This window comes from Patagioenas fasciata, chromosome 5 (assembly GCF_037038585.1).
Source record: "Patagioenas fasciata isolate bPatFas1 chromosome 5, bPatFas1.hap1, whole genome shotgun sequence".
NCBI classification, from domain to species: Eukaryota; Metazoa; Chordata; class Aves; order Columbiformes; family Columbidae; genus Patagioenas; species Patagioenas fasciata.
Window position 1 is genome coordinate 35,999,215 of NC_092524.1, and position 26,278 is coordinate 36,025,492.

General features: G+C 40.5%; 1 protein-coding gene and 1 long non-coding RNA gene across 2 annotated transcripts in view; one reads left to right on the forward strand and one right to left on the reverse strand.

Annotated features, from left to right (window-relative positions):
- The window catches only part of GPR176 (G protein-coupled receptor 176), a 52,645-nt gene extending 33,081 nt beyond the window's left edge, over positions 1-19,564 (forward strand). The window contains exons 2-3 of the mRNA XM_065839986.2: positions 14,655-14,907; positions 15,960-19,564. Coding sequence (XP_065696058.1) covers positions 14,655-14,907; positions 15,960-17,067 — 1,361 coding nt within the window. The 3' untranslated portion in view covers positions 17,068-19,564. The remainder of the gene's footprint in view (positions 1-14,654; positions 14,908-15,959) is intronic.
- Positions 19,565-20,455: 891 nt separating this feature from the next.
- Positions 20,456-26,106, reverse strand: LOC139828105 (uncharacterized). Its single transcript, XR_011739367.1, has 3 exons — positions 25,969-26,106; positions 22,066-22,211; positions 20,456-21,827 (listed from the first exon to the last, which is right to left on the reverse strand). It is a non-coding gene; the product is annotated as an uncharacterized lncRNA (long non-coding RNA).
- Positions 26,107-26,278: the final 172 nt, after the last annotated feature.

A 26,278-nucleotide genomic window follows, 5' to 3' on the forward strand; every position in this document is an offset into this window, starting at 1 on the left:
TGGAATGACAAAAAAAAGGATATATAAAAATGCTTCCCAATTAAGTCTGATCATTTCCAAGGAATGGAAATAGTCCTTTGGGTCATTCCACAATTCTCTTAGTGTATGGCATTATAAAATTTATTTTGAATTTCCATTCTCTTTGCAGAGTATTGTTATCAAGTCACATGAAAAACATACAGCCTTGAGAGCGTAGTGCCTTCCACCGACGTTTGTAAGGGAGCTTTCTGTGCACCAGCAGCCACAGCCGTGGTACGTGGTTTAAAAACGTTGCAGAAGATAAAGCTACATGACTGCCATTAGTATTGCAGTAAGCCGTGTGGTGGAAATCACTGGCCAAGTATTTGGCTTGGAGGAGGGCTGCCTTCATTTTTTTTGAAAACAAAAAACAAACCCAGACATTTAGCAGATTACGTAAAAAATAACTGGTGCTTTTTTTTTTTTTTTTTAGTTTAACCATTTAAACTCGGAAAAGGCTTGTTGACATGCTGGCAATATTTGCTGCTATGTATGGCCAGAGTAAGACTTCTAACTAGCCTATTAAACAGCAATTCAATAACAGTAATTATTAATGTGTATGCAACTCAAATACTAATCTTACAATAGTGGTTTTGGCATTTACGTATACACTAGATACTTTAAGAAATATTTATCTAACTTCTGTAGTTGTCGGTTACATCTCCCTCTTAGCATATTTTACCAATAAAGCTTGAAATGGTGAATTAACTATTTCATCTTTGAAATACCAGGAGGTTTGAATTTATTCTCTCTTGGAACACTGAGGCATGAACAAAAAATGAATAATCTCCACTAAATATAAATTTACAGGAATCAGGGAGGTGCTACGTCATATAAATTCTGCATTAGGATACAGGTGGGACACCCTTGCTCTCCTCAGAGTGCAGGTTCTGCCGTGGTCTGTTGAGTTACTCACACAAGCAATGGTAGGATGAATCCAGATTTAACAACATGTCTTGGAGTTCTTATGTAATGGGTTTTTTTGCATCATTATTGTGCTGGTTTGACTGAAAATGGGTTAATTTTCTTTGTGCAGTTAGAAACCTTTCTTTTTCATAGCTAGCATGCTCATTATTTGGACTTAGTTTGAGAACAAGCGATAGCACCCCAGCACAGAGCTCATGTTTTTAATTGCACTGGTCTGAGAGCCAAGGACGCTCTGAGCGCTCTGCCCACAGGTGTGAAGTATTGAGGAAGCGGGGCTTGAATGGGGCAGAGCTTGAGTGACATCCAGACTGATCAATGAGAGTATTCCATCCCAATTAGTGTCCACGCTCCAGATTAAAGGAATCAGGGCCTTTCAGTTTCGATCTTTCTCTCTCTCTCGCCATCTCTCTGGGGTGCAGCCAGGGGGCTTTTGGTTGGGATGCTTAGCCCGGCCTTTTGCCATTTTGCAGAGGCCTCTGGGCTTTTCTGCCTTTTTCCTTTTTTCTCGCCTTGGATCAGCTGTTCAGCACTGGGGTATAGCTTCCTGGGACTGGCTGCTTAGTGTGGATGGAGTTCATGGGGATTGCATTGAGTATCTTGTATTTTATATTCTGTTTCTGTTTTGTATATACATATATATATTTACTAGTTGTGTATTAGTATTTTGTTATTTTATTAAACTGAGTTTATCTCAATCCAAGTTTCTCCCTTCCCTTTTGATTCTCTCCCCTATTGGGGGATGTGGGGAAGGGGGTGAGTGAGTGGCTATCGTGGTTGTATTGCTAGCTCGAGTTGAACCACAACAACTATAGTGCTGATTTTTGAAGTTAATTTTTTGTTGAGTAGGCTCCAGAGGTGATTGTAGGCTCTCAGTTAAATCCTGTGGGGGTTTATTTTTTCTTTCCTTAAATCTTGAACATCTACTGTTTTAATTCCAAGTTTATTACTTCATTGATGAAATCTTCCTCTACTATGTTTTCAGAAAAGAGACTTCTTCTGAAGGCACTTCTTATAAATTAAAGTTTTTAAAGCAGTGTCATAGTTTGTGGCACTTTCACAGTGTTAGCACAAAGATGTCAATGGATCATGGATATGGAGCATCCTCAGATTTCTCCTTTTGGATTTGTAATAGCAATTTTCCAGGGACTAGTAAAATATGCAAACTTTATCTTGCTCTTCGTATTCACCCTAAAGAGTGCAAAATGTGTGTATGTTCCTTTTTTAAGGTATCAGGACTAGTTATGTAGCTATTACTTGGAAATGAAAATTTTGCATCCAGTCAACAGAGTTACAAACCAGAAAGAGTTTCATCTGTAAATGTGTCCATTTGACACCTTTCAGTTTTGTCATCAAAGAGCTGTAATTGCTATAGATTTTTGGCATACATTTTTGTTGCTACTTTGTGGAAGTCAGGGGAAGTTGCTGGATTGTTTTTATTTTCTGTTTGTTTGTTTCCGTATGTTGTAGAGAGATCTTAAACATTTTCACACACTGACAGTGGGTGATTCAGTACAAGAGCAGGGTAATTACACACACGTATTGTGCAAGCATTCCTACCCATTGTGACATGGTAATTTTTTGTAAGAAAACATAAGAGAGAAGTGGGTTAAAAATGTAGAAATACAAAAGACAGTTCCTCAAATATCAATAATACATACCTTGTTTAGTAGTGGTAGGTGGGTTAAATGCTTACTAAGCAGAGGTCAATGATACAGCAATTAACATCTTGGTTATTTGTGGATTTACTGCCTGTGTCACAACAAGAGATGTTGTTTTGCAGTCGACTGCAGAGAGATGCAAGAAATCTGGAAAGCTTTGCTAATGAGCCTGTATTTGTGTATGTGTACAGGTAAACATTGCAAGCTCTAAGTGATTTGATAGACTCACTTGCTGATTTGCCCCAGTCAAAGAATTTGCTGCCTGTGTGCAGTCCTCTTCAGTGGAAGAGCTAGAAAATACATATATTGTTCTTCTCTCTCGTTTCTGGTGGCAGCTGCTGTCTTTTATAGAGTTAGTTGTATGCTACATGTGTTTTAGCTTCATTTAATTTGTATGTGCATATGGCTAATACATGGTAGACCATGTATATTTAAAAAACCAATGAAATAATTTTTTAGTTTAAGAAAAAAACCCTAGAAACTAGTTTTAGGCTATGTTGTTCCAGTTTTGTATTAAATGTCTTCATATTGAAAAATCATACTGAAATCAGTTTGATTGTATTATGCTAATAGACCTAAAAATGCCAGATATCAGCAAAAAGATTCTCTTCAGCTGCACCTAACAGCAAAACACAAGTTAAAATTTTTATACTGCGTATGGATGACCGATGAGGGTGTTTGTGTCACACTAGTGCAAGGTAACATATGGCAAGGTTTTGGTAGTGTCACGAGGTGCTTCAGTGTAGAGTGTCTTCTGCTGTGCCCAGCAACTTAGGAAGTGCAAATATGGATGGTTAATTGTATTTCTAACACTGGAGAAGAAAAGGAGACTTAGAGTAAAAACGAGCATGTTATTTGTCTTTTCTAGTAGAGCAGTCATCTGGATTCCTGACAGGTTAAAAGAAAACTTAAAAATTCTTCCTTCACATCAGGGGTGTATTTTGGCTGAATGTTCTACAGTTTTACAGCTCATCTTGCCCTCAGGGTTATTTTGTTACAAGAGGATGGCCAGACCTAGAATTTTAAAATGTATTTTTATTCTTAAAGTGGAGAAAAAATTCAGTATTTCTTCAGTTTGTGTAACTGAATCTGGTTCACTTCAGTGGATCCTGGACACTTGTGTGTCTCTTTGGATTTTGAGTCATCAGTCCTGATTAGATCAATCTGTTCCCTGTTGGCCCTGCTGAGGAAATACAGAATGTGGGCTAAGTTTAATTTCTGGCCCTTTTTTTTTTTTTTTTTAATAAAAGGAAAAGGGCAAACAATAATATTAGGCTTTCATAGTGTTTTCTGTGCAGGCATTTGAAAGATGAATGATAGTGGCCTATCTCACTAAGCCAAATACCATTCTGGGCTTAATAGTTCTGTCTTGCAGAGACTGAACCTGGTAACAGCAGCGTCTGTTGGGGGGAGGATTTTGAGCAAAGAAAAGGGGACTCAGTTATTAGACCTGTGAAAGAAAGCAGACTGGAATGGACGTCATCGAAGCCCTGTAGTGGAGTTCTGTTATAAATGGGGGACTGTAGAAAAATGAGAGGAAATACAGGGACAGTCAAGAATACCTTTTTGTAAGTGAAAGTTTGATCAACAAAATCTCACCTTTTGCTTAAGGGCTCTGTAGGTTTTAAGGAAAACAAAAACAAACCAAACCCCACCTCTTGCATTCAGTGATGACAGAAATGTCACCACGATCTTGACAGTGAAGCACCTTGCCTGCTTTGAGGTATCTCATGGGAACATACCTCTTCCCATTAGTAAGCTGGAATAAATCTGATTTGGCTCTGTAAGTTCTTATTTCCTCAGAGAAACGCCTCACTCTGGTAACTAAACTAGACAGAATATTTTTCTGTGTTTTTTGGTAGTATTTGATTCAAGAGTCCTACTGATTTTTTTTTCAGTTTATAACTCATGATGTTTCAGACATGTATCGAGTCCCAAGCTCTGCTTTCTTCTTCCTAGTGAGTAGCGTCTGAGTCCATTCACAGGGCTGGGAGGAGTGGAAAGAGCCTTTCATTTCAGTCAGCTGTGGAGGAAGGAAAGCAAGCTTTTTTCTAAATATAACAGAAATTAATTGCACTGCATAGGACGTATTAAACATGCGTAATCTCTGTCTGAAGACATCTGTGTATAAAGAATCAACGCAAATAAGCCCAGCTGGTGACCAGGTGAATGGCTGCATGGTAAAACTATATAAGGAATTAAATTTTGTTTCTGATAACCTGGCACACTGGAGAAAGCGAAGCACAGTCAACCTGATGCAGAAATGATATGAGATCTTTCTTGGTTGTATAAAGCAAAAAAATAAGTCACAAGACTGTTGGATAGACCAGAAAATAATTTCTGCTCTATGAAATAGCTGTTACTATGGTGTCTTTCAGCTGCAAACTCTATCATTTCAGCTGCAACTGAGGATGAAAATTGATGCTGATGGTTAGGAATAATTTTTTTTAATCAAGAGTGCAAGATAGCCTCAATTACCAAGGAAAATATAGTCTGTCTTCTAACTGCTAGTAATTACCACAGGCTTTTAAAATTGTGTTCCTCTGTTAAGTATCATTCATTTTAAATTGTGTGCATTTCTGCTTTTTTCCTCAAAAAATAAGCCAGGGGAAATCAGCTAACCAGTAATTTAGTCAAATTGTCCAGTTGGTTGTATACTGTTAGATAGTATAGATCTCACATATCCACTATGCTGCAGTATGGCACAACTACTAATTTCTGCTGTAAGTTTTGTCTTAGTATCTTGAGTGAACAACTGGAAAAGTATTAGATAAAGAAAAAATACCTTTGCATAAGCACGATGTTGTTGGGCCATGTCCGTGTTGTGTTCTGGTCTGGTAGCATTTTGAATGGGTAGGAGGGGGAAGGCAGGAGGGAGTGAGGTCCAGAGTGGCAGGTGGGAGGTTGTGGTTCCTGCCTGCTGTGGATGCTGTGGCAGCTTGTAGCCCAGGCCAAAGGCTGGACTTGCTCTAAAAGACACACATTTTTTCTACAGCCTCACAAGTGTGAAACTGTCGGTCTCCTCCTGGATTTGATCTCAGCGTGTCACGCAGAGAGAACAGGGGTCCTCAGATTTCTCCTGGAAGAACCTAGTAGGGACTGGGACTGAAGCAAAGTTGAGCCGCATCTGCAATGTGAAAAGTCACCTGTTAGTGACCACATCTCCTTAAGAACACCAACCTGCCTGTGTATGAACTGCAGGTGCGTGTGGGCCAAGTAAGACAAAAACAGAGCTTCTGAAGGGATGCAACTGGACATGCATAGCAAGGCTACCCACAGAAGTGGCTACAGGCTCTCCACAAGGAGCTGCTGGCATTATTTTAAAACAAATCTTTGTACTTGTTCCGTGTGCTGAGACTACTATTTACAATTAGATTCAGCACAGCAGTCAGGAGAGCTCAAGTACATCGCTGTGTTGCTTGACATCACCCTGCGTAAGTAGTGCTACTCTTGCATCCCCTCCACTGTTTCATGACACATAGGTTCAAAATGGCCCTTTTCTGAGTTCTTTATAAAACAAAGGGACAAAAGCTATTCCTCTTGTACCATGAAGAACAGACAGATTGGCTGTTTAGAAAAATTACCTGCTTCACTTGTATTCCAGGCCTTGTAGTGTTTCAGTAACAACACCAGATATGCTTTCTGGGGGTGACTGGCACAAAGCCTATTATAAGAGACACCAGATGGTTCACTAGATGTGATGATACTTGGTTGGCAAAGGAGATGTAGGATCCAGTACTTCTACTAATGATTTAATGTACATTGATGAAGTGGACACCAATATTTTTACATCTTTTATATCTATTTCCTTTTTAATTTTTGTTTGCTTCCTTTATAGTAGAGGTAAAAGCATTGGTTCCAATGTTATGGGGGACTGTCATGGGGGTCATGTAAAGTCCTTGGGTTTAAAGATTTTTTTATTATATTTTTACAATAAGTAAAACAAGCTGGTCTCTTAGGCACTGTGATTCAAAAAATTAATAACTTCGTGAAGATGTATATTCCTGTTGTGGTTAGAACAGTAAATCTGGACCTTCTTTTTTCAGGTTTTTAATTTCCTAGCTTAGGTTTCAAAGGTAGTGCTATACATTTGTCATATTTTCCTGACCTGGCAACAATCCAAGGTCTTTAAGTTGCAGACGCAATATTCTTCAAACTTCTTTCCTTCCAAGGAGCTTAAAGAGTTTCAAGTTTTTTGAGGACATTGGTTTTAAAATAGAGGCAAGGAATTCAGACAAGTCAAGTGTACTTCAGCAAAGTAAGTGGGTTTGGTTATTTCCTTGATTGGCTGAAATGATCGTTGTTGTGAAGGGTGTAGTTTATTGAAAGGGAGAAAATGATTGTTCCTGGCCAGAAATTCTGTCATTTTAGTGGGACAATAAGTGCAAAAAGTGAAGTGGAAAAAAGAGGCAGTGGATATGAAGAACTGGAGAATTATTGGTGCAGCACTTTTCTGCCTTCAGACAGCTGTGTCTGAAAGAAATAGAAGTGTGTATCCAAGACCTTTACTATGATGCAGTTACTTTAGAATCTGCCTACAGACAATAGGTTTATAAAATACTAAGGACAAGAGTAAAAAAACATACAAATTGAATTATATTAATGATCATTTCACATAGAGAGTTTGACACTTCAAAGACCATAATATCACCCAAGTTATGCTTGCTGTAAGAACAACTTTAAAGTTCTTTGTATATGTTTCCTAACTTTACTCCACCTTCACAACAGTCTTCACAACAAGTCGCAGTAGCTGCTCCCAGTGGGTTGCAGAGGCAGGTGTTGGGCTTGGACTTGTCCTAGGCAACACCCCAACAAAAGTCAATAGCTTAACCTGTACCTGCAAGGAAATCTTATGTTGCCTTTCTGGGCCTAAGCTGCTGTGAACTAGCTCCTTCCCTGAAATCTTTTCTGCCCTGTAACTATACACTTTCTTGGGAGCAGAAACTACATAGACAAGTATCGCATTCTAAATTGAAGGACTTCCAATATAATTTACATCTATGCTGAAACGCTCTGCAAGTAACTACTCTGTACTGGGCAAATTCGTGCTTGCGGTAGTTCACTTGGGCTCAGTTTGGCGACCAGAGCACCACACTGATAAATCTCTTGCTAATTTTACTTCTAAATCGATACTTATTGTGTAAGGAGGAACATGTGAATGAGGAATGAGAAACATTGTCTTAAAATTAAGGAGATGACTCGTTTATGAAGGCAAAAAAAGATTCAGTGTACAGCAAACCTTGTTCCAGCACCGTTCTCTTGCAGCAGACACTTCATCTTGGATAGAAGACATTCAGTTGCCCATGTGCACAAACTGAAGATGAAATAACTATGTTAAAGCAGCAAAATAACCTAGTACCCACTCTTTTTCACTGGAGTGCAACTGTTGTTTTATCGCTGAATTGTGAAGTCGGTAGATAGAATGTTAAAAAGGTTGGATTTGGTTTCAGGAAGATAACTTTTCCCCTCCTCCCCGCCCCCCCGGCGTTTCTGGCTCTTTTTTAAACTAAAACATACAAGAATTACAAGATTTTGATCCTACTTGAGCAGGGGTTTGCACCACATGATCTCCAGAGGTTCCTTCCAGTCCCAACCATTGTATGACTCTGTGATAAAGTTACACATTTCTTGAAGATGTGTAAGCCAACATGTTCCGTCTGGAGATGAATAAGTAAACAACACACATTTTAACATAAGAATGGTATTTGCTAGCTACAGATCATGGGTTGCCAAATACATTTCCAGTGAACCACCTTTGAGTGAGGTTTGTCTTTTAACAGAAAAAGAAGACCTTTTCTGCAGAACTTAAAAATACCTCAGAAACTAATAAAAAAGAGAGATTTTTGAGAGTTGCGGATGTAAATCACCCTGGTGTTTCAACAAGAGAAGTTTTTCCCATTCATCATGTTGACAGAACCTGTGACTTTTTCAGTTAGTTGTTTTCAGTGGACGGTCTCAATGGCTAAAGCCCAGTTTCCAAACTTTTTCATTGGTTCCCGGTTTGCATTTCCCTGCAGGCTGGCAGCTCCCTTCTGGCGCGGCTGCATGAGCGCAGGGGGGTACAAAGGATGGGGGGATCCCGGGAACCCCACTCGGGGTGGGAGGGAAGTCAGCGAGCAGAGGAAGGCAAGCTGTGAGGAGGAGGATTTAGCTCGAGCGTGGGCTTTGTTTTGATTCAATTATTCGCTGATTAATGTTAACAAAAATGTAGGATGAATGTTATACCCAGCTAATGGATTGGGTTCCCTGAGTTAATTGACAAAGAGCAATATATCCTCTTTTTGGATGACGGCATGACCGATGCATTTATTTTTGATAACGGTCTCTGGTTTCCATGGGGCTTGTCCTTCTGCTTGTTAAAGGTATTACTAAGAATCTTTCACATTATTTGAATCGTTGCTATGAGCTATTATTTCAAAACCATCTCAGCTGTTGATGTGTGCGTCAACACTTCATGTCTGGCAGTGAAACCTGAGGAGGATAGAACTTGGAAAGGGAGCGAAAGTATTTTTTGCTTTGAATTATGCTAATGCACTCAATAACATTAATGCTCTGAGACTGTTACTCCTTGCAGGTACAGTGAACTTGAAACACTATAAAGGCTTGAAGGACATTGTCTGGGCAGTGTGCTGTGTTGGATCGTTCTTGTATTTACTTTCTCAGTGTGCTTCTGTGCAGCTTCATGTACTGTATGGCTGCTTACCTGTGATATTTGTAAATTCAAAAAAAATGTAGGGGATGACTGGAAACAACCTGGATACAGCGGAATTAGTATACAGTACGTGGAGATTTTATTGAATGTTGATAATTATTATAAAGTCAAAGGATAAAACTGGTGTTGTTTGGCAGGCTTTATAAATGTGTGTGTTTCTTCTGTAAAAAAAAAAAAAGAGCTGCTTCTCATGCAGTGGTTACCTTTAATATATCCTATTCATCTTTTTTACATGGAGAAATTTTCAAAGGCACAGAGAAGCTGGGTACTTACCTCCTGCTCCTTCAGTCTGTGTACTGACAAGGTTGCCAACTGATGTCAGGTGCAGTAAGGATTTTATGTAGACATAGCTCATTCTCTGAGAAGACCAGAGATACGCTTTTCCTTTTCACATGAAAAACACTTCATCTTTTTCTTTTAGTGGTGGAATTCTGTGCAACTGGTATGGGATGTGCTTTGTCACATGTGATTTTTTCTAAGTGACACTCATGTCCAGGCAGTAATGACTTAAAGAAATGGCAAGAGGCTGTTTTCCAGTTGCTTGTTCACTCTGACTTTCCCTGGATGCCTCCCAGATAACCAGTACAATCCCAGGTAATTTACAAAAGTCTGAGTCCAAGGTCATGTAGCCCTAGACCAGTTGTCCAGCAGAAACACCTCAAAAAGTTACCCGTGGTAGAAAATGACAGTTTTGCTCACTGTGGGGATGTGCAACAGCCTCATACAGTCATAAGCACAGGAGAATACTGGTACTAGACTAGTGTGTTTCAAGGGTTCAGCAGTGAATGACTAATACATAAGGAACAGAAAAGTGTCTCTGGATGTGAAAAGATTTGGAGTGAATTGCTATAATGCGCGTTCAATTACCTTGTTGCCTGGAACGTTGTTATCCTCCTCCATGGAGAGGAGTTGCTGGGGAAAGGTGAGGGCAATGAAATGGGAAATGCATGCAGTTTTGTTCTGAAGCTTCTTAATATTTAATGCTGTGCGAAGTTTCTGGTGTAAATTTTCTCTGAGTGGGTGGCTTTGAGATGTGTGAAGGGAAATATTTGATTTGAAAGCATCAGCAGAAAGAATGACCAATCTAAACTGAAGCTGATCTGGTTCATCAGAGCAGCTTATTAATTTACAATTTACAATTGTGAGTAGAAAATGATGTTTCCCTGAAGGATATTTACTCACTAATTTTCCAATGTCTCAGGGGGACAGCTGTGTCTGCTTACCCTTTTACCCACTTTCAGGCTCTGACTTTATTTTGTCTTTCTAGAGAATTCTTCCTCGTCTTAGAACCAGTATCTTTTCCACACTTTATTCTTTCCATCTCCATTTAGGATCAGTCAGCATCAGAGGTAATTTAATTTCCTTGTGACTCTCTGATGTATAAATGACAATATGACATAATTTGTAGAAGTAATTAAACAGTTGAGAATCTGGAGTCTTGAATGAAGCTCCTCTGTAGGACCATGAAGAAGAGATCAGGAGCTCTCTAGCAGCTTCTGAAGTATTAATTAAAAACCCTCCGATTTCTTTGTTTTTCCATTCTTCATTTATATTCATTCTAATGGAGTTGCAACTTGCATTGGAAGTAAGGTTATAAAATCAATGCAATTCAAACTAAATGAAAGATTTAAATTCTAAATAAATAAATAAACCCACAACCAGCAAAACCCTCCAGCTTCTCCCATGCTCCAGAGCATTGTAATAATATATTATTGCTATGTGAGAAATACTTCTTTAACAGCTGGAGAGTTAGAGATATTTTTGAAAGCAGGTGGTTTGATGACTGAATATCTCCTAGCAACACAGGAAGCTTTAAATACAACTGACTGACTACTGCCTGTGGAATATATTGTCAAGCCCAAAGCACCTGCCAAAACCAGATGATGATTCCATTCTTTAAAACACATCACATAGTAAATATGTAACTCAATATTTTGTCAGCTACCAGAAAGCAATTTGCACAAGACATGACACCATATATAGAAAATTAAATTCCAAATGACATTCAAGTATGACAAACTTAAATAGTATGTACGTGAGGTAGATTTTAAAGTTAATACTGCATGTTTCTATTGAAATGGTGCACTGTTTTATCAAGAACTTGACTTTCTGGTATTCCTTGGTACTTGCCCTTGGAATACACATTGGCCACGTGAACAAGAATATGATCTTGCTGACATTCTATGTGGGCAACCATAGGAATACTCTACTTGGCAAATAAAAGCTTGGAGTTTTTCATTGGTTAGAGAAAAAATCAAGCCAAAGAGTGGCAGTGTCAACAGAGAGAAGTGTGGGGGACTGCAGCTGCTTTTTTATATATCAATCAGCAGCTTAAGATGCTGCTTTCTCTCATTGTGTATGTTTTTAGGTACCCTACAAAATCAGTAACAGATCTGACTGCCTCATAAATTGATTAGACTTCAAGTAAAAAGAGCTGCTCTAAGTGGCAATGATATATAGTATCAACAACATGCTGTTGTTGATATAGTCTACAGTAAGAAAATGACTTTTCTTGGAGGTGGGAAGCTAAGCTCTACTGTGCATGCTGTCCAACTGCAGCAGAGTAAATGGAGTTGTCTCATCAAGCAATATAATATTTTTATGCTGGTATCTATGCTGTGGTTGATCTGGTGGTACTGCTCAGTGTATCTCCAGGAGAAATAAAATAGAGGAGGATCATATTTTATCAAGATGATACTAGCCTTTACCAGCTAGTCAATGCTAGTGCTAAACAACTAGCTCACACACAGACTATGCACTGAGCACAGCTGCATAATTTGGTTACTACTGAGAATGTTACTAATTCACTAATACCTGTCATGCAGGGCAATTTTTGCTTGGTGCACAGTGAACTGGATAACAAAGAATTATTGCAATATTTCTTCAAGATGAAAATGTGAACACAGCTTAATAAGTCTCATGCACTGAGCTATTACATTTTATTTTTGCCTTGGATTTGCTGTCTGGTAAGATGATTTAATGACTATTGCTTAGTGTCTTATGGAAAGAGTTATTAAATAAACTGCATTAGAATTGATTAGCTGGGGGACAGTATCATCAAGAGGTATGTGCTCCACTTGAGATTTTTCTCCATTAAAAACACCATGAATGATTACTAGGGGGAGCTGTATAGTTAGCTTTCATTTCTTTGTCAGATCATTTCATGAAAGGATGAATGCTTTCTGAAAATAACTGTGATGCTTTGTTTACAAAGAATGCTTGTGAAACCCTCAAGAAAACTTTGCATGTTTTTGTGCTGGCTTTATGATGTTTATGTGACAAACACTTAGCTGAAACAATAGGCAGCTTTCAGTTTCAGTTGGACAACTCAAAAACAAATAATCTGTGCATATCTTTAAAAAAATGTGTCCTTCTAACCTACTTGGGTCGCCTTGCACATTCACCTGCTGCCTGCCAGTTCTAACGCAGAAAGTTTGTATTTCCCGCTGCTGTCAGTGAGTCTTCAAACGCTCTGTCTGGGGATGGTGCTGAGAAGCTCAAGCGGTGGGTGCTGGAGCTGGAGCCAAAGCGGTGCCTGTGCAGGGGCTGGGAAGCTGGGACCAGGTGAGGTGATGTCGAACACGTGTGTCCCGTGTAGCTGAGTGAGCAGGGACCCGTCTGCCCCTGGAGCTCTGCACTGGGACATCTGCATCCACCTGGGTACCACATAAAGTGTCTGCCACAGTGTCTGATCAGCCTAAGAGTTTGCTGCCACTTGCGTGTCACCTGCCCTGGGACAGTAAATCCAGAGTCAAGAAGGCAGGGAGCAGAACAGGCTGTCTGCTCCTCACCGCCCTTTCCATCCTCAGCATCACTCCCCTCTGCCTGACTAGACAGCTGGTGAAAGGGACACCTCAGTCTGAGCAGACCAAGGCAGAACAGGGCGAAGCTATCGCTGAGACAAGATGTGGTGCAGATCCACGGGCAGTGGGTCCGTGGAGCTGAGTGCACACTGGGTGGTTTGCAGCGAGTGGTTAAGTGCAGATGGGCCATTTCCACCACCAGCCACCCTGGGCTGCCCTGTCTTTGGCAGTCCTGTGTGTGTGAAATGCACTTTGAACAAGCAAGCATTTCTGTGGTCATACAGTGGGTGTCTGCATTTCCTTCACCCGTAGTAATGTCTTTAACTTTTATTAATTTAAGTGACCAAAGCTTTGAGGATTGTGGGTGTTTTATGACATTCAAGATGAAAATTCAGAATTCAGTATTAAATTCATATTCATTTTTGCACAGCTCTAGAAAGCCTTTTTTTTTTTTTTTAATTGGTAGCGCTTTTTTAAAAAATTAAGCAAACATCTTACTTAAGGCAGGTTTTTAAAGGAGAGATCACATTTGATATTATGAGTTTTCTGGCATCTTGGTATGCATTAGAAGGGGCCCAGAGCTGCAGGCCGTAAGAACAGATTGCTTCATTTGCTCTTGTGCTTTTGCTGCGTGAGTTAGAATTGTAGGGAAATTTGTGATAAAAAAAATGTTTCTACAGTCTGATATTTCTTCCTGAGATCTGCACAGACTAAGATACAATGATAGGGAATAGATAGTGTCTGAGCTAATGCTGGTTTCTCTCTGTACTTCTACTCCACTGCCACCCATTCACCCTATTTGGAACTAATATGTAGGGCTTGAAAATCCAAAACAATGTTTGCATTCTCTGTGTACTTTTGTGAAGTTATGTTCATCAAGTCTTTTTTTTCTTTTTGCCTGTCCCATTTGTTTAATTACATGTTATGATGTATGTATAGAATCTCTTGTAAAAAATAAAGACTAATTTCTTCTGGATGTGGCTTCACACAGGCCTATCAGTGCCATTGAAGTGACCAGTGGAAAGAAAAGCAAACTGCTGTGATCCACTTTCACAGAAACAGATTAAAACAATATTGTTTTTGTTATGTTTGCTTACAGTGTATTTTTATCTTTAAAATAACTATGCACTAGTTATTAAAAGATGAGCACTTCAGCAAATTGATATATTTATATACTCAAGATGGCTTATTTAATGCAAGAGTCAACATAAGCATCTAAAACCATGGTTTGGATATCCTGCTTAGGTATTTGTCTCTGAAATTCCCTAACTCATTCTTTACTAGACACTGAGGGAGATAGCTGGGGAGTAATTGTTCTCAGTCATCTAATTTATAAAGCCACTAACCATTACACAGACTTTTTAGTTTGGGCAGTGCAGTAGCTCAAATCAGTGACTCCTGGCAAACTCCAAGCAAGTATTTTTATTTACAGTACAAATGAACATTCAAATCTGTTAAGATTATTGTTGTTGGATTTGGTGCGTGGGTGGTTGGTTGATTTACTTATTTATTTAACCTCCCTGTTTCTGCTGACAGGTAACATAATGGTGCTGTGGTCAACTTGCAGAACATCAGTACTTAAATCTGTAACAAACCGGTTCATCAAGAATTTGGCCTGCTCGGGGATCTGTGCCAGCCTGGTCTGTGTGCCTTTTGACATTGCTCTTAGTGCCAGTCCACACTGCTGCTGGTGGATCTATACCATGCTCTTCTGCAGAATTGCCAAGTTTCTGCACAAAGTCTTCTGCTCGGTGACCATCCTTAGTTTTCCAGCCATTGCTCTTGACAGGTAAGAGATCCAATTTGCCAGGATCCTTGATTTTTCTTTCTTCTTTCTGCCTTTCAAACCCTTTTCTTCCTTTCATATTAGTCTTGTAAATGCTATTTAGTGTTGCCTTACGCCATTACATGGACTGCTTTTGTTCCAGTGCTTTGCTTACAGTATACAGCTTCTTTCCCAGATGTACTGGAATAAATATTCTTCTCTGTAACACTGGAAAAGTTTATTTTTCAGTTTATTCTGATGTCCCTGGAACAGCATATCATTTGCCCTTGACCAGTAAAGCTTGTGATCTTCCTCACAAAAAGCGCAACCACTGCTCACAGTGGTAAGTGTAAAAGGATAGGTCCCTCATGAAAAGTCTGTGAGCTTAAAAGCTCACAGTAGTAAGCAAACAGTGAATCAGTGCCTGAAATTTGAAGTGCATGTCAGAGATTTTGTTTGTTTTTGTTTTAAAAAATGCACACAGAATGTTCAGTGTTGACTACTCTTTTGCTCAGGGCCTGGCCAACCAGAGTTTGTGCAAAACAAAACCCCATTGTACTTCCAGCAGATGGGTACATGTCATTTGTGACCAACAGCTTTTTCCAAATGTTCAGAGGAAAAAAATCTATCATAAAACAGCTTTTCAAATTAACTATGGTCTGGCCTTTCAGTGCAGCATATCTATGCCTCCGTCACGTTTTCTGAAATTTTGTGCTGTGTGCAATATACTGCCCAGTGTACAAGTAAGTAAATGATCAAATCTTCAAAATAATGTTCATGCATATCAGCCAAAATTGTATAGTCCCAAGTATTGAAAGAATTGTTCACCACTAATAATGTGATCCTGAAGTTTGAATATTCTTTTTTTTTTTTTTCTTACAGACAGACCTGAAAAGGCAGACACTTGAAGATTTTTTCTTTCATTAGCAGGTAGTCAGTTGGCAACCCCATTAGGGATTTGGGGCATTATACTTAGACAGCTCCTGAGAGGCTTCTTGTAAGTGCTATGCTTTACTATATAGACTTCACCCTTTGCATTGTATCAATTGTTGTTTGTTTGTTGGCTTTTTTGACAGATACTACTCTGTTTTATACCCTCTGGAAAGAAAAATATCTGATGCAAAATCCCGAGACCTGGTTATCTACATCTGGGCCCATGCAATAGTGGCCAGTGTTCCGGTGTTTGCTGTGACCAATGTGTCTGATATTTACGCCATGTCCACCTGTTCTGAAACTTGGAGTTACTCCCTTGGCCACCTGATATACGTCATCATCTACAACATCACCACTGTGATTGTACCAGTGGCTGTGGTATTTTTCTTCATGATTCTTATTCGCAGGGCACTGAGTGCCAGCCAGAAGAAAAAAGTCATCATAGCTGCCTTAAGGACCCCTCAGAATACAATTTCTATCCCTTATGCCTCCCAGCGAGAAGCTGAGCTTCATGCCATGCTGCTTTCCATGGTTATGATATTTATTTTCTGCAGTGTCCCCTATGTGACTTTGGTGATTTATCGCACCATACTCAATATTTCAGATATTTCAGTCTTCTTGCTCCTCACTGCCATTTGGTTGCCCAAGGTCTCTTTGCTGGCCAATCCTTTGTTATTTTTAACTGTTAATAAATCTGTACGGAAGTGCTTAGTGGGGACTATAGTACAGTTGCACCAAAGGTATAGCAGGAGAAATATGGTCAGCTCGGGTGGCGTTGCAGATGCTCATCTGGAGCCCCATGTCCGTTCGGGGAGCCAGCTTTTGGAGATGTTTCATATCGGGCAACAACAAATCTTTAAGCCAACGGAAGATGAGGAGAATGAGACCAAATCCATTGGCTCTGGTGACTTTCAGCAGAAAGAAATTCCTACCACCAGCGTAGAGGTGGGAGAGACTTCGCTTCACAAGTTTATACCGCAGACAACTGCAGACTCTGCAGCTCAGGTGGCGCCAGCTGTGCCCACAGAAGCTGAGATGGTAAATGACAAGTATGCCATGCAGTTTGGTTTTGGACCCTTTGAGCTGCCTCCACAGTGGCTCTCAGAAAACCGAAACAGTAAGAAGCGACTCCTGCCTCCTTTGGGGAATACCCCCGAAGAGCTAATCCAAACAAAACAGCCTAAGTGTAAAGCAGAAAGAAAAATCAGCAGAAACAATAAAGTCAGTATTTTTCCCAAGGTGGATTCTTAGGAAGAGCAGGAGCTTTAAGTGACAGAGGAAGGTCACCTTCTATTATATGTGTGATCCCATGGATCTTTGGTATACTGAAATTTGTTACAGGCTGATTTCTTTGGTGCCAAATGTAATTTAACAAACAAACAAAAGGGAAACGTATATACAAGTGTTCCTTATTAATTTGTTTTCATCAAAATAATGTATCAAAAGATGGCAATTCTTAGTTTTATCTGTGAAATCCCTACAATGATACGTGCCTGATTAACTTCCAAAAAGTATACATGGCTTTGGGAACACTTTGGGGGGCTGAAGGATGGAAATACAGTAGCCAGGTTGCTGGGAAAACTCCTGTTGTCTTAAAATGGACTGGGAATCAAAGTAACTTAATAGGAAAGGCTGTGGGGGGCGGAAGACATGCAAAATGGGTAAGTCCTACCCTCCTGTAAATGGACACAGCTAAATATTGCACATTTCATCAATGAATATGGACTATTAAGTACATCTGTTGTCTGTTAAGTCCATTTCTTAAATCAATGTTAAAAATAAAAACTTGCTGGACTTTTTTCACAAATTAGTTACCAAGTGTCTGCCAAACATGTAAACCTTTTTAAAACCCAAACCACTATTTTTTGGCTTAAAACTTCAGCAAAGCCAAGAATAACCAATTGGTCACGTGTGTCAAACCTGAGAAAGACCCTTTTTAAAAAAAACCCAACCCATATATTCTTGTAGTTTTAAGTAAAAACTGGATTGGAGACCATGCAGGACAAATCCTGACTCCAGTAAACAAGTATGTATGTGCCAAGGGCATAAATAAAACACTTTAATCCTGTGATAAAGGGCAAATACAAATGTCTGAACAGTGTAATGTATGTATTGTGTAAGGAACGAAGGGGTCAACCATAAAATAGACTCATCTGCTGGGGCACTCTGCTGTTTTCTTATGGGAAAGCTAGCAAATGAAAGAAGTGGGTCAGAAACGCTGGTAGCCTCATACTGAAGTGCCGAATTAGGAAGCTGATAAGGGACCCCAAAAGGTAAGGTTTGTTCATGCTGTTGCTCTGATGTTGTCAGATGAAGGGAGGTTTTCCTTCTGCTTTCGCAGATATAGATACCAACCATCCTGCTCCACTCATCTCCCAGAGTAGACCACCCTGCGTATGAACATGAGACTTACAGATTGGTGCCTAATTCCCGAGTGAATGGGAGTCATGCCATCCCTGTATCAGCTCACCAGCCTTTCTAGGAGAGTTCAGGCACTGCCTGCAGCTTGTCCTCCTGCATCACCACAGGCATATTGTCTCGTTTATACTGAATGTGAACTTCAAACTATATCATTCTGTTAGATGACCTGAAGCTATTGTAACTGTTGTCTCTGTGGGTAGCTTCTTAAAAGCACAATGTGGTAACATTTGTACTCCTTGTGGTTCTCCTGTACTTTAGCTCTTTGGTGCATGCTGAACCTTTATCTGTAGTTACTGCCTGTTTATGAAAGTAGTTTTCTTTAAAGCATACCTTTAAAAGGACAACGTAAAGAATCTTGCCAAGTTCACAGTAATTTACTAAATCCAACCGGTTAATGTTAAAAGTGAGAAAAAAATTCGGCTGAAGCAGAATTTGTAGATGTACCTGTTCTACTTTTGACGTGTTTGAAGAAAGCAGTTTCCAATGGCTCCAAGGTGGTAGATTTCTACAAGGCATTAAAAGCAAATGTTTTAATAAAAATGTATTTAAAAAAAAGTTTATCAATTACTGTGTAAATGATGTTTTTTCTCCATTTCATCTTTGGTTTCAGTGCTCTTCACTTCTTGTTATTAGATGCAGAGATGAGAAGGCAGACTTAGCTTGTCTGAAATCAGACAGGAGAAATACTCCAGGAAAAGTTGTTTCTTCTGTGGCAGAGGTAGAAAAGTACCATAGCAGACTTTTTTTTGAAGTGTTGATAAAAAGTAATTTAATGGAGTGTTTGTTTTTCCGAAGTTAGTGAAAGAACAGATGTCATTCAAAAAAATCCTGAAAACCTCAAAAGCAAAGTAGGAGTTACAGTTTCCTTATGAATTATGGTTAAATTAAATATTTATGGTCCACTTACACATAGGCACCAATCAAAGTCTCTGTGATTAATGCATGTGGATAAGTGGTTACTCAGATCTGAAATCCTTTAAGGAAAGCAAACCCAGAATCACAGAATGTTAGGGATTGGAAGGGACCTCAAAATATCATCTAGTCCAATTCCCCCTCCGGAGCAGGAACACCTAGATCAGGTTACATAGGAAGGTGTCCAGGCAGGTTTTGAATGTCTCCAGAGTAGGCGACTCCACAATCTCCCTGGGCAGCCTGTTCCAGTGTTCTGTCACCCTCACTGAGAAGAAGTTTCTTCTCAAATTTAAGTGGAACCTCTTGTGTTCTAGTTTGTACCCGTTGCCCCTTGTCTTGTCATTGGTTGTCACCGAGAAGAGCCTGGCTCCATCCTCGTGACACTCACCCTTTATATATTTGTAAACATTAATAAGGTCACCCCTCAGTCTCCTCTTCTCCAAGCTAAAGAGACCCAGCTCCCTCAGCCTTTCCTCATAAGGGAGATGCTCCACTCCCTTAATCATCTTTGTTGCCCTGTGCTGGACTCTCTCCAGCAGTTCCCTGTCCTTCTGGAACTGAGGGGCCCAGAACTGGACACAATATTCCAGATGCGGTCTCACCAGGGCAGAGTAGAGGGGAAGGAGAACCTCTCTCGACCTACTAACCACCCCTCTTCTAATACACCCCAGGATGCCATTGGCCCTCTTGGCCACAAGGGCACAGTGCTGGCTCATGGTCATCCTGCTGTCCACCAGGACCCCCAGGTCCCTTTCCCCTACACTGCTCTCTAACAGGTCACTCCCCAACTTGTACTGGAACCTGGGGTTGTTCCTGCCCAGATGCAATACTCTACACTTCCCCTTGTTATATTTCATTAAATTTCTCCCCACCCAACTCTCCAGCCTGTCCAGGTCTCACTGGATTGCAGCACAGCCTTCTGGTGTGTCAACCACTGCTCCCAGCTTGGTGTCATCAGCAAACTTGCTGACAGTGCACTCTATTCCCTCATCCAAATCATTGATGAATATATTGAACAATATTGGCCATAGTACTGATCCTTGAGGCACTCCACTAGATACAGGCCTCGAACTGGACTCTACCCCACTGACCATGACTCTCTGGCTTCTTTTCTTTAGCCAGTTCACAGGCTTAGTTAGGCCTAGTTTTGTCCCGTTCAAATCTCACATTGAATGAAATTCCAATGATAAATTCAAAGAGCCAAATTGCATAGAATTTAGTTTGATCCCATCTGGAAAGCAAGGTGTTTGTGGTGGTTTTTGACTGTTGAGACAAAAATACCTTTTTATTTAAAAGAGGACATGTGTAAAATTTGCTTGTTTATTTTTAGCAGTTTGTGTCTGTCAACATTGAAACCTTTCACCACGAAATTAATTAAGGTGTTTTTTCATACGTGAAGAATTATTTGAGAATGTTTTCACTCCCTCTTACAACAGCTCATCCATGTGAATGTTTAAGGGATGTGGAAAAAATACACAGAAGCACATCTTTGCACAAAAAAATTAAACTGTGTAAAATTCATAGCACAGCTTCTGTGCCAGAATTGTCATCAGGAAACGGTAATTTGTGACTCTCTTTAGGCAAGATGGAATATATGACTTGTAGAGCTTCATTTTTTAACTTCATCTAAGACAGTGGTAATTTTGAATCACTGCTGCTGTCTGTTGGCTTGTTGTTCAAATGATTTCTACTGGGCAAAATGTTCTCCAGCATTCAATATTAAAAAAAAAAAAAATCAGGACTTGTTCTTTATCATCACATTAAAGATAAGCAAAAGTGCTGTGGGGTTTTTGTTGTTGTTGTTGTTGTGTTTGGGTTTTTTTGTTATGATGATTTTTAACCACCACTGGTGTTGGTAAGGTAATTTTTTTCTCTACAGATAATTGGTGAAAGAAAATGAAGTACAAAGTAAAGCTGTGGGAATTGAAGAAATGAAAGCCTGAGGTAATTTGGCCTGTGCCAAAGGCTAAACCTTACTACTGGAGAATAAACTTAGAGGAAGGAAAGTTAAAACTCATTATTGTAGCACTCAGGGGAGAAAAATAGAAAATGGAGCTTATATTAAACACAGTAAGAAATCCTTTTAAAAGGGTGAAAAGATGATGAGGACAATGTCAAGTTACTGTTCATAGATATCCTCAAGAAATATTTTTAAATTCAAACAAACATCGTGGGAAAAAAAGAAAAAAAACCAAAACGCAACAGTCCTTCAGCACCAAATAATGCTGTTTTGGTTTGCTACTTGGCAACAATGTATTTTGCACAACGGGATAAACTTCCAGGGAAAAGCAGTTGTTTTCTAGAAACTCCCTAAGTATCCTACTCTATAACAGATCTCATTGTTATTAAGCTGCAGTAATTTAATGAATGCATTTTTTCTGGTTTTAAAATACACATATAGATAATGTTCTGCAGAAAAGGCTGGCTGGATTTCTGTAGAGAGTTTTCTTCTATCGTGCTCCCTGTTACCTGGGAAAATATTCCTGTGCCAGTGGGCTGTGTCTTGAAGAACAGAAAGTCAGGCTGTGGTTCCAGATCAGCAGGACTGGGACTTGGCAGCTGGTTCCTGCTAAACAAGAGCTCTCCCACAAGCTGCTGTGAAGGTAACCAGCTCTGGAGGTGATGACATGTCCCATGAACTCAGGTAGTTCCTCTCATTCATGTCACCTGACCTTGCACTGCATAATTTAGATAAAGAATGTAAGCATACAAAAAGCAAAATCCCTGCCTTCTAACCTTGTTTGATATACGTTACTGTGTAACTGTGCTTTAACCTATGCAGGAGTCAGTGTGAGATAATGGTTTTAGGTTTTTTTTCTTTTTTTTTTGGCTAGAAAGTATGCCCTCCCTGCTGCTCCCACCCCTTACCCCCAGATATGGTTGTAGTCATTGTTTTCAAACTTGAAACATTCTTACCTCTTCAAAGGACTGCTTCTCATTTTAGTTGAAGTGACTTTCTGTGTGCCAAAGTAGGGATATCAGCAGGATTTCTACCCAAGTTACAAGGATGTCTTAACTAACGAACTGGGGCCACAAGGTCAATCACTGCAAGCTTCAGTAATCTGTAATTCAAGGACAGTTTAGGAAAACAAAGCACAACAAAACAAAACACATCTTACAGAAAACTGCAGAAGTCCAGGTGCAGGTGCTTGCACTCATGAGCAAGTTGGTTCCTCCCCTCCCCTGGAGGTCACAGAGGGGGAACAGTGGGAACCAGCCCCAAGCCATCTTTGTTCCACAGCTGGTTTTAAGCTGCTGAATCAGCCAAAGACGGTCAAGGCTGTGCAGGGGCCGATTTTTCTGACTGCTTTCTTCAGGGACAACAATACAAGAGCGGGATGCAGCAGCATTCATCATCTCAGTGAAAGCCCTTCTGCAAGAGCATAGGAGCAATTCTCTTGCTGCTTCTCTGTGAGGAGAAAGTGGACTATTTTTTTAAAGAAAGCATAAGAAATACCAAGCCAGATCCTATTCCTGCATACACATTTGTTAACACAAACCAGGATTTCTTTGCATGACTGTTCTTCTGCATCCTGAGGTTCCCCTATAATGCACTGAGATGGTGATTTACTCCAAAAGCTCCTTTGTGCACAGTACTTACGTAAGCAGTATTCTCTTTTTTGCCTCAATTTTCTGTAAAACTAAACCCTCTATTTTTTGTGTGGATTATATCCTAAGCCATGAAAGAAGGTCCATAGACACCTGTAAGATCTCAGTCTTCTGGTTCCCTTGCACCTGTCTGGTTGCAAACCTTGACACTGCACCCCACAACACTGAGACATTTCAGCACAACACCATCTGCTTTGAGCTCCTGCTTCTTAACTTTGCTGTTGGCTGGCGGAAGACAGGCGTCTCATGGAAGGACCTTTCACAGTGCGAGTCAAAGCATGAAAACCTGGCTTTATTAAACACAACTGAAGTTTTACCATTGACTCTAGACTTAGCTTTTTAGTTCAGCCTTGCGTCCTCAAATGACACGTTACTACACTGTTTCACTGTCACTGATGGAGCACACTACAGAACTCTACTCACCACTGAGGGTTTCTGGAAGAGTTAGAATATGGCCCAAAATTCCTGTCTTTTTGCCCTTGTTGGCACATGCCAATCAAAAGATATTGATACATAATCTGTCCTTTGCAATAAAAGGGTCCATTTATTCCCCCTAACATTTAGGGGAATATAATGAAAATTAGTTGTGGTTGTCCTGATCTGAGCATCTTGGATTAGGGAGAAAAGAATAAATGAATTCTGTTACTATGGTGAACTGTGTTCTGAGTATCAAGACAACTTGTCTGTGTGTGTCTTCATCATGTTGTAACCTATCTTTTAGGATGAAAAGCACATCTTGGAGTGCTTTTCTTGCTGTGACCTTCCTAAACACAAGAGTGTTCTCTAATTCATCATACTTCAGAGAAGTATCTAGTTTATCATAGAACAAAACCGACCTGTTTCCAGAAAGGCAAAAAGGAAATTACATCCTTTCTTCTGCTTTTCTAGTTCAAACTTCATTATAAATACACCTGCCACCTGTAACAATATTTGAGATTCCATAATATTTAATCATATTTACAAAGTTCACTCCTCTTATAGGAGATGAAGACTCTCATGGTCCAGTTTACAGGATTTGGGGTGAAGTCTGTGAACCTCTTGTTTTCCTCTCGGGGTCTTCTGGGACACATAGCACCCACAGATCATAAGATCAACAATGGTTTGAGATATCCCTGATAAGTGATTAACTGCTCTGCACAGGTGCAACCTCACCTGGAACACTGTGTGCAGTTGTGGGCACCACAGGATAAAAAAGGTATTAAGCTACTGGAGAGAGTCCAGAAGAGGCTATGAACTTGGTGAAGGGTTTAGAGAGGAAGCTGTCTGAGGAGTGGCTAAAGTCACTTGGTTTGTTCAGCCTGGAGGAAACTGAGACCTTATGGCAGCTACAGCTTCCTCACAAGCAGAGGAGGGGCAGGTGCTGATCTCCTCTCTCTGGTGACCAATGACAGAACCCGAGGGAATGTCAGGAAGCTGTGCCAGGGGAGGTTTAGGTTGGACATTAGGAAAAGGTTCTTCCCCCAGAGGGTGGTGGAGCACTGGAACAGGCTCCCCAGGGAGGTGTCATGACCCCAAGCCTGACAGTGTTCAAGAAGAGACTGGACAACACCCTCAGACACATGGTGTGAACTGTGGGGTTGCCATAAGCAGGGACAGGAGTTGGACTCGATGATCCTTCCAACTCAGGACATTCTATAAACTCTGAGGTGTCACAGCTTCATCAAAAACCTTCACTGATACTGTGTGGACAAGCAGCACTAAGGAGCCTATTCCTGCATCACTTTCAAAGGAGACTTATGTCCATTTGATACCAAATGCAGAGCTGGACACTCTCCTTTCATGAGCTCTTCTGAGGCTGTACGCAGTCTGTCACATGGGGAGCTGAGAGCAAGTCAAACTCTGTCAGCTGTTAAGCACATACATGCTGCTGTATAAAGAAATAAATATTGGGGTAGTTCTTCCTAGCTGCTTTCCATACCTCATTATTCATAGCTAATATTGTTCCTAATACAGCAGAAGCCAGCTTTTAGTTTCACCAGTTCTGAACTATTGTCCATTCCACTGCTTTCTCATGGTCATTACTGGCCTTAAATACTCAACTTGTGAATGTAAACATTCAGTCTTCTATTTTTGCTTTAAATCATGATCTGCACTGTCTGGAAAGCACCACACATTCCAAACACCACTGTGGTGTTGCATTAGCAATCGCAGGATTTATGTTAGAATTTTAACATACTTGGAGCGCAGCACTCTTAGGAAGGAGCATAAAATACACGTGGTTCACTAGCGTATCTTCAGTAGTAGTCCTCAGCTCTCAACTATAAACCACAGTGCATCATTACTACACTGAATACCAGGAAAAATTGTTCTTCCTTTATTGGCACTTCCAGAAATGTAACAGTGAAATGCCATACCCTGTAAACATCAATAAAAAACTCTACTGCAGATAGCAAGTACATGCCCCCAACATAGTAAGGTTTATTTTGGCAGAAAAAATTGTCAATCAAAGCCTTATTTTGAACGAGATGTAGTTTGTTTCTTCAAACTGTTTCTTGTAAAAGCTTGCTGCCAGTGAAAGCCTGATCGTAACATCTATGGGTATCATAGGAAGTATCACAGGGGCCAGTAACGGTTTCTACAGTTTTTACATGTTAATTGTAACACGGGAATTAATCTTCACGTCCTATTTAAATGTGGAAAAGAAATAAAAGGGGATGGCATTAGGAAGGTAATTACACTCCCTTTATGAACTAAATTCCTTATTAACAGTGAATATTCAGGTACAAAGCAGTCACCACAGTATTAGTTTCAGTGAGTTTATTTAAAAGTCATTCAACTATCCTTGTTTACAAGTAAACATGATGCAATTCATTCAGTAGACTCCAGAGTACCAAATGATAATTGACCAATGATAATTGATAACTGACCAATGATAAATGACCAATGATAATTCACAGCAGACATATATTTTTTAAAAGAATCAATAAAATAATTTTCTTCTGTTAAACACTTCTAAAATTGTTCCTTTACCGAAGTGGGAAAGACAACAGCTATGGGAATGACGCTATCACAAGAAGGGTTCCAACTCAGTCTACAACAACCTACAGGTTTCAACGCTGTCTCTAAAGGAGCCCCACGTTCCGACTCGCCCTCCGCCCAGGCTCGGGGCCTCAGCCAAGGCGGCCGCACACCCGCCGGGACACCCGCACCCACCGTTTCTCCCTGAGATTTTGGGAAACCCAAGCTCTAAGCTCTGTATCTATGACCCACCCTTTCAGATGCTGTTTCCGTTATTTCGTCCTCAGCGGCGCGCCTCCCCGCGCCCGGGCAGCTGAGCGCCTCGGAGTCCACAGGTATCGGCGCCAGCGCAGGGCGGGCTCCCCAGGACACCGACACCGCCGCGCCCCGTGTGCCGGTGATGGTCTAACTGGGCTCAGAGACCGACCCATAACCCAGCTACCCGCTCCTCGGCGCTGCGCAGCTCGGCTCGGCCCGACGCGGCCTCGCCACACAGACGCGGACACGGCAGCGCCACGACCACGGGCTCGGCACAGCCCAACTATCTGCAGGGCGGGGGCAG